Source organism: Neomonachus schauinslandi, chromosome 13, assembly GCF_002201575.2.
Source record: "Neomonachus schauinslandi chromosome 13, ASM220157v2, whole genome shotgun sequence".
Classification (NCBI taxonomy): Eukaryota; Metazoa; Chordata; class Mammalia; order Carnivora; family Phocidae; genus Neomonachus; species Neomonachus schauinslandi.
Genome location: NC_058415.1, coordinates 29,514,867 through 29,528,923, shown reverse-complemented (window position 1 = coordinate 29,528,923; position 14,057 = coordinate 29,514,867). Strand labels below are relative to the sequence as shown.

At 32.7% G+C, this 14,057-nt stretch overlaps 1 protein-coding gene across 1 annotated transcript in view; it reads right to left on the bottom strand.

Annotated features, from left to right (window-relative positions):
- The window catches only part of ERCC6L2 (ERCC excision repair 6 like 2), a 135,280-nt gene that overhangs the window by 108,255 nt on the left and 12,968 nt on the right, over positions 1-14,057 (bottom strand). Inside the window, exon 3 of the mRNA XM_021677931.2 lies at positions 5,132-5,251. Coding sequence (XP_021533606.2) covers positions 5,132-5,251 — 120 coding nt within the window. The remainder of the gene's footprint in view (positions 1-5,131; positions 5,252-14,057) is intronic.

Genomic DNA, 14,057 nt, shown 5'->3' with positions numbered 1-14,057 from the left:
TGATTAACTAAACAAATGTATGTATTGATGCAACTGAAACCAAAGAACAAATATAAAAATAAATCCATAATAGTGTAAAATTCTTGGAAGTGGTCCTGCCCAATAACCAGAACTGTGTAAGAGTAGATGAAAACTGACATACTTGGAGAACTGAGGAATCTATCCTATACCCATGTAAGCGAAAACTTCCCAAACAACAAAAAAGCAAATTTTCCTAGAAAAAGACTTTAAGCCAAACACTATAACAAGAGACAAAGACGGTCATCAGATCATAATAAAAGGGGTCAATTCATTAACAGAATATAACAACTGTAAATATTACACCCAACATCAGAACACGTAACTATATAAAGCAAATATTAACAGGTATGAAGAGAGAAAATGACAGCAATATAATAATAATAGGGGACTTCAACACCCTACTTTCAACAACAGATAGATCATCCAGACAGAAAATCAGTCAAGAAACATCAGACAAACTACACGTTAGATCAGATGGACCTAACAGACATATATACAACATTTCATCTAACAGCAGCAGAATACATATTCTTCTCAAGCACATGTGGAACTTTCTCCAGGACAGATAATATGTTAGGCCACAATACAAGTTTGTGTACAATGAAACTAGAAACCAATGACAAGAGGAAAACTGAAAAATCCATATATATGTGGATATTAAACAATATGCTCCTGACAACCAAAGGTGTCAGAGAAGGAATCAAAAGGGAAATCAAATAATATCTTGAGACAAAAATTGAAACACAACATACCAAAACTTATAGGATGCAGCAAAAGGAGTTCTAAAAAAGAAATTTTTAGTGATAAAGACCTACATTAAGAAAAAAGAAAAATCACAGATGAACAACATAACTTTATACCTCAAGAAACTATAAAAAGATGAACAAGGAACACCTGGGTGGCACAGTCAATTGAGCATCCAACTCTTGGTTTTGGCTCAGGTCGTGATCTCAGGGTTGTGAGATCAAGCCCCCATTTGGGCTCCACATCTAGTGTGGAGTCAGCTTGGAACTCTCTCTCCTTCTCCCTCTGCCCCTCCCCACCCCTGCTCATGCATGCTTTCTCTCTCTAAAATAAATAAACCTCAAAAAAAAAAAAGAACAAATTAAGCCCAAAGTTAGTAGAAGCAATCACAAAGATCATAGTGGAAATGAATGAAATAGAGACTAGAAAAACACTAAAAAGATCACTGAAATTAAGAGCTGATTCTTTGAATAGATAAACACAGTTGGCAAACGTTTAGCTAGAATAAGAAAAAAGAGAAAACACTCAAATAAAATTAGAAATGAAAGAGGAGACATTACAACTGATAACAAGAAATACAAAGGATCATATGAAATTATACAATTATATACCAAGAAATTAGATAACCTAGAAGAAATGGATACATTCCCAGAAAAATATAATCCAACAAGCCTGAATCATGAAGAAAGATCTGAACAAATTACTAGTAAAGAGATTGAATCAGTAACCAAAAACCTACCAGCACAGAAAAGTCCGGGACCAGACAGCACCACTAGTGAATTCTGCCAAACATCTGAAGAAATGTCAATCCTTCCCAACAATCCCAAACTCATTTTTCAAGGCCAATGTTATCCTGATATCAAAGACAAGGGTATCACAAGAAAAGAAAATTACAGGCCAATATCCCTGATGAATATAAACACAAAAATCCTCAACAAAATATTAAACAAACAGATTCAACAGTGCATTAAAAGGACCATACACCAGGATCAAAGTGGGATTTATTTCTTACATGCACTGATAGTTCAACATATGCAAATCAATAAATGTGATACATCGCATGAACAAAATGAAGGATAAAAATCATATTTCAATAGATGCAAAAAAAAGCATTTGACAAAATTCAACACCCTTTTATGATAAAAACTCTCAACAAACTGGACATAGAGAATACATACTTCAACATAATAAAGACCATATATGACAAGTCCATAGTTAATATCACAGTCAACAGTCAAAAGCTGAATACTTTTCCTCTAAGATCAGTAACAAGACAAAGATGCCTATTCTTACCCAGTTTATTCAACATAGGACTAGAAGTCCTAGTCAGAGCAATTAGGTAAATAAAGAAATAAAAGATACTCAAATTGGAAAGGAAGAAGTAAAACTGTCTGTTTGTAGATGATACGATATTACATGTAGAAAACCCTAAAGATGCCATAAACAAAAACAAAAACAAACCTCTTAGAACTCAGTAAAATAAATTCAGTAAATACGCAGGACACAAAATCAATATATAAAAATCAGTTGTGCTTCTATATATTAGCAATGAATTATCAGAAAAAGAAATTAAGAAAACAATGCAAAGGGGGTGCCTGGGTGGCTCAGTCATTAAGCGTCTGCCTTCGGCTCAGGTCATGATCCCAGGGTCCTGGGATTGAGCCCCACATCGGGTTCTCTGCTCACTGGGAAGCCTGCTTCTCCCTCTCCCTCTGCCTGCCACTCCCCCTGCTTGTGCTCTCTCTCTCTGTCAAATAAATAAATAAATAAAATCTTAAAAAAAAAAAAAGAAAAAAGAAAACAATGCAAAGTAATGGCAGAGTAATTAATTAAAGGGGAAACAATTATGACAATCATCTGCTTCAGAGAAGCAGCACTCCACTTCCCCTATATAAAGTACTGTGTATATTCTTCCAAAGCAGGAGAACTTCAGAGTTCATAGTGAGTGTTGGGGCTGAGGAAATTTCTAAACTGAAGAAAAAGTGCTATACACTTTCAAACAAAAAGAAAATTTCCTGTACAAGCAAAAAATCAGTTCAGGACTGGAACCTCATCTACAATATAGAGTGATAGAAGAAAATAAAATTATTTTGGTCAAGTTTAAGAGAAAACTTTTAACTTAGAATTCTACACACAGATAAACTATCAATCCAGTAAAACAGCAATATAAAAGTACATAAAACTTTTGAAACAACTGAAGTTGTTAAATAAGCAAAAAGTGGTACAAACACAAGAAGAAATGAGAAAGCTGAAAGACATAGCAGGAAATTTTAATATATTTTTCTCATAATTTAATTGCTCAAATAGACCAAAAACAAAACAAAACAGTATTAAGAATTTTAACAATATAATTAACCTTGATTTAACATATATATTTAGAACTATGTGGCCATAATAACAAAGAATATGCAAAACACTTGCAAACATTTTAAAATAACTGAGATTATGTAACCGCACAGCATTAAAAACACCTGACCACGGCTTTAGCCACCAAAAAAAAAAAAAAAATCAAGCCAGTATTATCTGAACAACAAAAGTAGAAATCAACAACAAAGGCTAAATACTCCCATCATTCTCCATCCCCCAATAATATCTATTCACTTGGAAATTTTAAACTTCACTTTAAATAGTACTTGAGTAAAAGAGAAAAACTATAGAGTCACAGACAATTTTGAAAAGACCACCTAGTGAAAACTATAAAATGCAGACAAAGTAGTACTCAAAAAAAACATATACAACTTAAGTGAAATTCATTAGAATATAAGATTAAAAATAAATACTTAAGAATTGAACTGAAGGAGGTAGAAAAATTGTGTATATTATAACAAGGAATTACACATATACATGCATATGTGCCTATATAAATATATAAATGTAAATAAATATACATTATATATTAATATCTTCACCTATTTAAAGTATTACTTTTCCCTGCTGTTTTTCTGCCCTGTTAACTATCAGAACTGACATAAGATATTAATAAATTCTGCACTGACATTTAGAATCAAATAACAACTGAAAACAGGACTACAAACAGTATCTGAACTCTAGAAGATTTAAAGACACATTAAGAATATGCTTTAAAGGGGAAGGGAGGGAAAGATAAAACAAGACGAAATCAAAGAGGTAACAAACCATAAGAGACTCTTAATCATAGGAAACAAACTGAGGGTTGCTGGAGGGGAGGGAGGGGAGGGATGGGGTAATCGGGTGATGGACATTAAGGAGGGCATGTGATGTAATGAGCACTGGGTGTTATATAAGACTGATGAATCACTGAACTCTACCTCTGAAACTAATAATACGCTGTATGTTAATTGAATTTCAAAAAAAAATAATAAAATAAAAATAAAATAAAATGGCTCAGGTCAAAAAAATATGCTTTAAAAAAAGAAAATTATAATACTTCTTTAGGATCAAATTAAATTTGACACAGGATGTATTTAAAATATTAAAAATAATAAAAATTTTAAAGTAATAATAATACCGTAAGCCAATACTTCTCAAAATTTTGCACTAAAATGCCCCAAAGATAGACAATAGTAAATTGGCCTCAGCAATCTTATGTATAAGACTCTATTATAGATGAGACTGTTTAAAACTTGACTTGTAGAAAGTGATTTCATTACCATAATAAAGAGTTCATAAAATCACTTCATCTTTATTTCTATCCAGTTTCCTGAGAAGAATATTAAAAGTGAGACACAAAAATATACGTTTTCTTGCATTTCATTATTTTATTAGAAATCTCTTATTTTTTATGAGTCATATATGAGATATTTATAAACATGCATTTACAAAGGAGAAAGCTGAAATGTATACATAAATACCATTCATAGTCACAAGGGCAGAGACAAAGACACACCCAGACCTTAGTCTTTCTAATTCCAACTTCAACAGTCCTTTGTGTAGGAAGAATTTGTTTCAGATTTTCAGGATGTAATTATTCTGCTGAACAACTTTATCAATGACATACCTTTGTTATCAATATCTATAACTGTCTCCTTTTTCATTCTCACATAAATAAAAAACAATATAATGGACTTTGATTAACTTTACATAAACATTTATGAAAATTTAACAAATTAATGAAAGTAAGTCATATAGATTCAGCCAAGAAAAAGACTGAAAACCTCCAAAATAATTTAAGCTAAAATTGTATTACCACTTTGAGAGTCAATTATACTTAATTTGAGGATGAAACTGATAATCCTTCAAGAATTAGATCTATAAAACAAACATCTTAATGATGTCTTTAACTTATATGTTTTGAATTTATACTATAATGTGTGCTGTGTACTGTACTGTGTGTTTGTGTACTTTCCCAATACCAGCTTCATAAGCTGTAGGTTTCTAAACATCTTACTTTTTTTGCTATAGAAGGGGGCTCCTTTTTCATACTTCTTAGTAAAAACTCCGGCATGTTGTTTTCAATATCTTCACGAGTTCCCTTTTTATGCAAAACTGCAGCCAAAAATGAAATAACCTGGGAGGAAAAAAAACCTTTTTAATTACTGTGTAAATGTTTCAAGATGGACAAAATGTTATGGCTTACATAATTAACTACCCAATTAGTGAAAATTTGAGTATGTACAAATAGATTTGTTACAGGAGAAAACAATATGAAATAGTAGTACTGGTTTTCTTTTATATATTAACAAACAAATGTACAGTACACCTTACCCCTGAATACAGTAAAAAAGAATTCTCACATGGCTATCTCTTCCATGGTAAATTTTACCTACTCAATGAATTCTTTCTTGATCTCATCAGTTGGGACATTACCTTATCTGTCTCTCTCCATGGCAACTATCTCTTCATATACTCTATTAGAATAAACGATATACATTCTTTTTTCCCTGTAGAAAATAAACCCCGTGAGTTTATTTGGCTCATAAAGTTGTGCACTTCTATTCATCTAATAATTATAGATGGAATGATAGAATGTTATTTTAAGATAGACTAAGACAATTCATCAATATACACACCACTTGGAATAACAGCTATTCTCTAAATACCAAGTAAAAAAGACAAAGAGACATAATAAAGGAAATACAACCTCACATAATGAAGAGCAAGAAATATTTAATCAATTGGACTTTGGTTCAAATTTCAGCCTTAGTTGCTTGGCAGTTATGTAAACTTGGGCAAGTTAATCTCTTTGAATAACTGTAAAAATATATGAAAATAGCAAAAATAAGTATTTGCAGAGTTGTTTTAAAGATTGGGGGGAAGTACTTGAGGTATCCCTATGGGGGGAAAGAATCATTACTTTAGAAAAATAAATCATATAAATATTAAAACCTAAAGAAAAGAATATGAGAGGCGCCTGGGTGGCTCAGTCAGTTAAGCATCTGCCTTCGGCTCAGGTCATGATCCCAGGTCCTGGGATCGAGCCCCATGTCGGGCTCCCTGCTCAGCGGGAAGCCTGCTTCTCCCACTCCCACTCCCCCTGCTTGTGTTCCCTCTCTCGCTGTGTCTCCCTCTGTCAAATAAATACAAAAAAATCCTTAAAAAGAAAAAAAATATGAGATTAGAAAAACTAAAAAAAAATAGTGTTTTTAAAATAAGAATGGTTACCTACCCTCAATCCCAAATGACAAAGAAAAAGAATGGTGTAAGAGAAGTATTTAAAGAGATAAAAGCTGAAAACTTCTAAAACCTGATTTAAAAAAAAAGTCAAGCCATATATTCCAGATCCACCAAGAACCTCAAACCAATAAATAAGTAAATAAATAAATTATCAATCCACAAGTAGGTGTTTCATAGCAAAACTGCTCAAAACTTGAGACCAAAAAAAAAAAAAAAAAACCCAAAAAGAAGCACAAGAAAAAAAAAATAGATTACCTACCAAAAAACAACAACTGGACAAATAGCTGATCTTGTAGCAAAAACAACGAAAGACACTATATGATAGAATGGTATTTTCAAAATGGTAAAGAAAATAAAAGCAACCTAGTTTTACACCCAGTAAAGATATTATTCAAGAATAAAGATGAAGATATTTTCAGACAAACAAAAACTGAACAAATTCCTCATTAAAAGAGCCATAGTAAAGGAAATAATTAATGAGGTTTTCAGACACAAGGAAAATTATACGATGTAGATGTTCAGTGATGCAGGAAAAACTTAAGAGCAACAAAAATGGTAAATATATAGAAAATATAAATATATATTAACATTATTGAACAAAACTAAAATGTCTTCCTGAAATTAAATAAAAGCATTAAAAGATAAGACAACACATGTATTTGAGTCTGCAAGGGCCCAGTGTAGTTACAGTATTCTGATGTCCTTACACTGTCCAGGAGGAAATAAAAGACTAATTTATATTAGATTTTTTGATAAGTCAAGAATGTTATATTCTCTGGGGTAACCACTAGAAGGAAAATACTTCAATGTGTAAGTAGTAACCTATTAAGAGAGAGATAACAGAATAATATGAAATAATCTATCCAAAAGGAGGCAACAAAGATGAAAATAAACATAGGTGATGTACAACAAATAAAAAAGCAATAATAAAATAGTAGGTTTAAATCCAAATATATTAGAAAGCACATTTCATGGAGGGGACTAAATGTTACAATTAAAAGACAAAGATCGTCAGGTCCATAAAATATATATGCCATTTACACACAAAACATTTAAAACAAGGAATAGAAAAAGTTAAGTAAAAAAATGAAAAGACATGTGAACAAAAACCAAAAGAAAGTTGATATAGTTGTATTAATAGACTCTAAGGCAAAAACATTACTAAATTAAAAAGATACACTTCAAGCTTGATATTGATTAAAAAATTAAGTCACATAGAAGTTATAACTAGTGTAAATTGTTAAGCAAAGAAAAAAAAGTTTACTGAAACAAAAGTAGACAAATCCATAGCATAATGGTAAGATTTTGAAATAACTCAGTAAGAAGAAACAAAATAATCAGTAAAGAGACAGAATATTTGAATAACATGGTTAGCTAACTTGACCTAATGAAATTTGATCAAACACTGTACACTACTGCAAAACACAGTTTCATTTAAAGTACATATGAGGGGCGCCTGGGTGGCTCAGTCAGGTAAGCATCTGCCTTCAGCTCCGGTCATGATCTCAGGATCCTGGGATTGAGCCCTATGTCGGGCTCCCTACTCAGTAGGGAGTCTCCTTCTCCCTCTCCCTCTGCCCCTATGCCCCCTCTCTGGTTGTGCTCTCCCTCTCATTCTCTCTCAAATAAATAAATAAAATCTTTTAAAAAATTAATAAAGTACACAGAAATATTTACAAAGGCATCATACAAGGTCATGGAGCAAATCTCAATACGTTTCAATAGAAATATTATAGAACATGTTCTTTGATGTGAGAATATAGAAATAACAAAAGTTTAAAAAGAAAATCCACAAATATCTATAAAACAAGAAATATACTTCAAAGAAGAAATATATTTTAAGGTATATTAGAATAAGGGGTGCCTGGGTGGCTCAGTCGGTTAAGTACCTGCCTTTAGCTCAGGTCATGATCTCAGGATCCTGGGATCGCTAGCCCTGTGTAGGGCTCTGCACTCAGTGTGGTCTGCTTGGGACTCTGCTCAGCAGGGAGTCTGCTTCTCCCTCTCCCTTTGCCCCTACCTCCTGCTCGTGCTCTCTCTTTCTCTCTCTCAAATAAATAAAATCTTTAAAAATATGTATAAAATTAAAAATGAAGTATATTAGAATATACTTCTAATTTCACAATTGAGATTAGAATATATTTTGAGTTTAATAATAATAAATAATAATTACATATTAAACTTTTAGACTACACCTAAAATCATGTTTTAGGGACTTAAATGCCTATATTAGAAAAGAAAAGAAGCTGCTAATAAGTATCTAAGAATCTATTTCAAAAATTAATAAAAATACAGAAAACATAACACAAAAAACAGAATTATAAATAAAATGTGTAAGTAGAAAAGCATATAATAAAAAGGATCAACAAAGCCAAATGATCATTCTTGTGAAAGGTTTTTAAAAAGTGATAAGCCCCCAGAAAATTAATGAAGAAGAAAAACTAAGAGGCAAACACAAACACACACACACACACACAAAGGACATAATAAATAATGTCATGCCAATAACTAAAAATTTAGAAGAAATGAAGAACAGAACTTATCAATACTGACACAAGAAAAAACATAAAATTTACATATTCATAAAACTATTAAATCTAAACATAATTATAAACCTTACACAAAGAAAACTAAAAGTCAAATGGCTTCACCAATAAAGTCTACCAATGCTTAAGAAAGATACAATGCCAGTTCTGGAGCACCTGGGTGGCTCAGTGAGTTAAGCACCCTACTCTTGATCTCACCTCAGGTCTTGATCTCAGAGTTTGAGTTCAAGCCCTACGCAGGGCTCCACTGTGGAGCCTGCTTAAAAAAAAAGAGAGAGAAAGGAAAGGGGAAGGGGAAGGAAAGGGAAGGGAAGGAAAAGAAAAGAAAAAAGAAAAGAAAAGGTACAAGGGAAGGGTAAGGGAAAGGAAAGGGAAAAGGGAAGGGAAGGGAAGGCAGGGGAAGGGAAGGAAAGAGGAGAGGAGAGGAACATAATCTTGATAAGAAAATATGATAAGAATATCATATGCAGGAGATTTATAGGCCAATTTTTCTTATTCATATAGAAGCAAAACCCTTAGCAAATGTAACACAGAAATATAAAAAAGAAATATATACTAAAACCAAGTTGGGCTGATTCTGGGAATGTAAGTTTGGTTTAATTTTCAAAATTTAGATATTGTATGGGTATTAGTTAGGTATTACACTTAGCTTTCCTAACATTAGTTTCCTTAAAATAAGAATAGGACAACCCATTTCATTAGAAGATATATTTTACATGAAGTGCTACATTATTAACTTTAAGCACACTGTGAAAAGTTGGGAATGTATATTTTTATCACTAGGGCAACCAACAAAAAAAAATGTAAATAGTTAAAAAGCCAATAGAAGAACTGAAATATATTTTTTAAAATATCCTAGCAACCCAAAAGAAAGCAGGAATGGAGGAAGAGTAAGACAGAAAACAGTCTGTTCAAACAAAAACCAAATAATAAAATGGTATGTACAAATCCAAATATAACAGAAATGTAAATGGACTAAACACTCCAATTAAATATCTATGTTTGCCAAAATGGATAGAGTTGTCTACATGAGACCCACTTTATTTTTTTTTAATTTAATTCCAGTATAGCTAGCATACAGTGTTATATTATTTTCAGGTGTATAATATAGTGATTCAACAATTCTATGTATTATTCAGTGCTCATCAAGATGAGTGTACTCTTAATCTTCACCTATTCCACCCATCTGCCCACCCACCTCCCCTCTGGTAACCCACCTGTTTGTTCTCTATAGTTAAGAGTCTGTTTTTTGGTTTGACTCTTTTTTTTTCCCTTTGTTTCTTAAATTCCACATAGAGTGAAATCATATGGTATTTGCCTTTGACTGACTGACTTTGCTTGCCATGTTGTTGCAAATGGCAAGATTGCATTTTTCTTTATGGCTGAATAATATTCCTGTGTGTGTGTGTGTGTATCTATACATATCTATATAGATATAGATACACACCATATCTTCTTCACCCATTCATCTATTGATGGACACTTGGGCTACTTCCATAATTTGGCTATTGGAAATAATGGTGCAATAAACATAGGGGTGCATATATCCTTTTGAATTAGTGTTTTTGTATTCTTTGGATAAATACCCAGTAGTGCAATTACTAGATCATAGGGTCATTCCATTTTTATTTTTTGAGGAACCTCCATACTGCTTTCCACAATGGCTGCACCAGTTTGCATTCCCATCAATGGTGCACAAGGGTTCCTTTTTCTCCACATCCTCGTCAACACTCGCTTTCTCTTGTGTTTTTTATTTTAGCCATCCTGATGGGGATTTGATTTCCCTGATGATGAGTGATGTTGAGCATATTTCATGTGTCTGTTGGCCATTTGTATGTCTTCTTTGGAAAAATGTCTGTTCATGTCTTCTGCCCATTTTAATCGTATTATTTGGGGGTTGGGTTTTTTTGGGGTGTTTTTATAAGTTTTTTATGTATTTTGGATATAATCCTTTTATCAGATATGTCATTTGCAAATATCTTCTCCTCCCATTAAGTAGGTTGTCTTTCAGTTTTGTTGACTATTTCCTTTGCTGTGCATAAGTTTTTTATTTTGATGTAATCCCAATAGTTTATTTTTGCTTTTGTTTCCCTTGCCTCAGGAGATATATCTAGAAAAATGTTACAACCAGTGTCAGAGAAATTACTGCCTGTGCTGTCGTCTAGAATTGTTAGCTTCAGGTCTCACATTTAGGTCCTTAATTCATTGAGTTTATTTTTGTGTATGGTGTAAAAAAGTGGTCGTTTCATTCTTTTGCACATAGCTGTCCAGATTTCCCAACACTATTTGTTGAAGAGACTTTTCCCCATTGTATATTCTTGCCTCCTTTGTGAAAGATTAATTGACCATATAACTGTGAGTTTGTTTCTGGATTTTCTACCCTGTTCCATTGATCTAGGTGTCTGTTTTTGTGCCAGCACCATACTGTTTTGATTACTACAGCTTTGCAGTATTACCTGAAATATGGAATTGTGATGCCTACAGCTTTATTTTTCTTTTTCAAGGTTGCTTTGGCTATTTGGGGTCTTTTGTGGTTCCACACAAATTTTAGGATTGTTTGTTCTAGTGTTGTGAAAAATGCTGTTGGTATTTTGATAGGGATTGCATTAAATCTGTAGATTGCTTTGGGTAGTATGGACATTTTAACAATATTTGTTCTTTGAGTCCTTGAGCATGGAATGTCTTTCCATTTGTTTGTGTCATCTTCAATTTCTTCTATCAATGTTTTATAGTTTTCAGAGTATACATCTTTCACCTTGGTTAAGTTTATTCCTAGATATTTTATTATTTTTGGTGCAGCTGTAAATTGGATCATTTTCTTAATTTCTCTTTCTGTTTCTTCATTATTAGTGTATAGAAATGTGATGGATTTCTGTATATTGATTTTGTATCCTACAACCTTATTGAATTCCTTTATCAGTTCTAGTAGTTTTTGGTGGAATCTTTAGGGTTTTTTATATATAGCATCATGTCATCTGCAAATAGTGAAAATTTTACTTCCTCCTTACCAATTTGGAAGACTTTTAATCCTTTTTCTTGTCTCATTGCTGTGGCTAAGACTTCTGGGTACTATGTTGAATAAAACTGCTGAAAATGGACATCTTTGTCTTGTTCTTGACCTTAAGGGAAAAACTCTCAGTTTTCACCATTGAGTATGATGCTAGTTGTGGGTTTTTCACATATGGCCTTTATTATGTTGAGGTATGTTCCCTCTAGAAATATTTTGTTGAGGGTTTTTATCATGAATGGATGTTCTACTTTGTTAAATACTTTCACTGTGTCTATTAAAATGATCATATGGTTTTTATCCTTTCTCTTATTGATATCATATATCATGGTTGATTTCCAACCCGGGAATAAATACCACTTGATTGTGGGGTTTTTTTTAATGTATTGTTGAATTTGGTTTGCTAATATCTTTTAGAATTTTTTGCATCTATGTTCATCAGAGATATTGGCCTATAGTTCTCATTTCTGTAGTGTTTTTATCTTCTTTTGGTATCAGGGTAATGCTGGCTTCATAGAATGGATTTGGAAGTTTTCCTTCCTCTTCTATTTTTTGGAATAGTTTGAGAAGAATAGGTATTAACTCTTCTTTAAGTGTTTGGTTGAATTCACCTGTGAAGTCCTTCAGTCCTAGACCTTTGTTTGTTGGGAGTTTTTTGATTACTGATTCAACGTCATTGCTGATTGTCAGTCTGTTCAAATTTTCTATTCCTTCCTGATTCAGTTTTGGGAGATTATGTTTCTAGGAATTTATCCATTTTTTTCTAGTTTTTAATATTCTCTTACAATCCTTTTTATTTCTGTGGCATTAGGTATTATTTCTCCTCTTTCATGTCTGATTTTGAGTCCTCTTTTTTCTTTTCTTCTTCTTTTTCTTTTTTTTTATGAATCTGGCTAAAGGTTTATCAATTTTGTTGGTCTTTTCAAAGAACCAACTTATGGTTTCATTGACCTGTTCTATTGGTTTTTGTTTGTTTACTTTCTATTTTGTTTATTTCTGCTACATGAGACACACTTTAAATATTAAGACACAGATTCTTTTATTAACAAAGCTAAAAGTTGGTTCTTTGAAAAGATCAACAAAATCAATAAACCTCGTTGGGCTATCAAGAATAAAACAGAGAGGGGCCTGCATGGCTCAGTTATGAGTCTGCCTTGGGCTCAGGTCATGATCCCAGGATCCTGGGATCAAAGCCACGCATAGGGCTCCCTGCTCAGCAAGGAGTCTGCTTCTCCCTGGGCCTCTGCAGAGGCACTGCCCCTCCCCCACTCGTGCCACGCACACGCATACACACTCTGTCTCTCTCAAATAAATAAATAAAATCTTTTAAAAAACAGAATAAAACAGAATATAAAATATTCACATTAAAAATGCAGAGGTATCACTCAGATCCTACAAAGACTAGAAGAGTGAAAAGGAATATTATGGAAATCTTTATCAATTTGACAACTTAGATGAAATGGATAAATTCTTTGAAAAATACAATTTACCAAACTGACACAGGAAGAAGTAGAAACTCTTAATAGCTTCATAGCTATTAAAGTAATTGAATCCATTATCAAAAACCTTCCCTCAAAGAAAATTCCAGGTCCAAAAGATGTCACTAGTAAATTCTATCAAATATTTAAGTATAAAATAACAGAAACTTTACCCAATTCTTTTAGTAAAAAAAGGAGGAAGAAACACTTCTCTATTTTATGAGATCTGCATAACTTCAATACCAAAACCAGACAAACATAATATGAGAAAACTATAGACCAATATCCATAATAAATATATAAAGGCAAAAATTCTTAAAATATTAGCCAATTAGGGTGCCTGGGTGGCTCAGTCGGTTAAGCGACTGCCTTCAGCTCAGGTTATGATCCCAGGGTCCTGGGATCAAGTCCCACATCAGGCTCCTTGCTCGGCGGGGAGCCTGCTTCTCCCTCTCCAACTCCCCCTGCTTGTGTTCCCTCTCTCGCTGTCTCTCTCTCTGTCAAATAAATAAATAAAATCTTAAAAAAAAAAAAAGCTAAAAAATATATATATATATTAGCCAATGAAATCCAGCAAATATAAAAGCAATACCTCATGATCAAATTGAGTTTATCTGAAAAATACAGAACGAGTTTAAGATTAAAAAACCAATCAATATAAATCATATT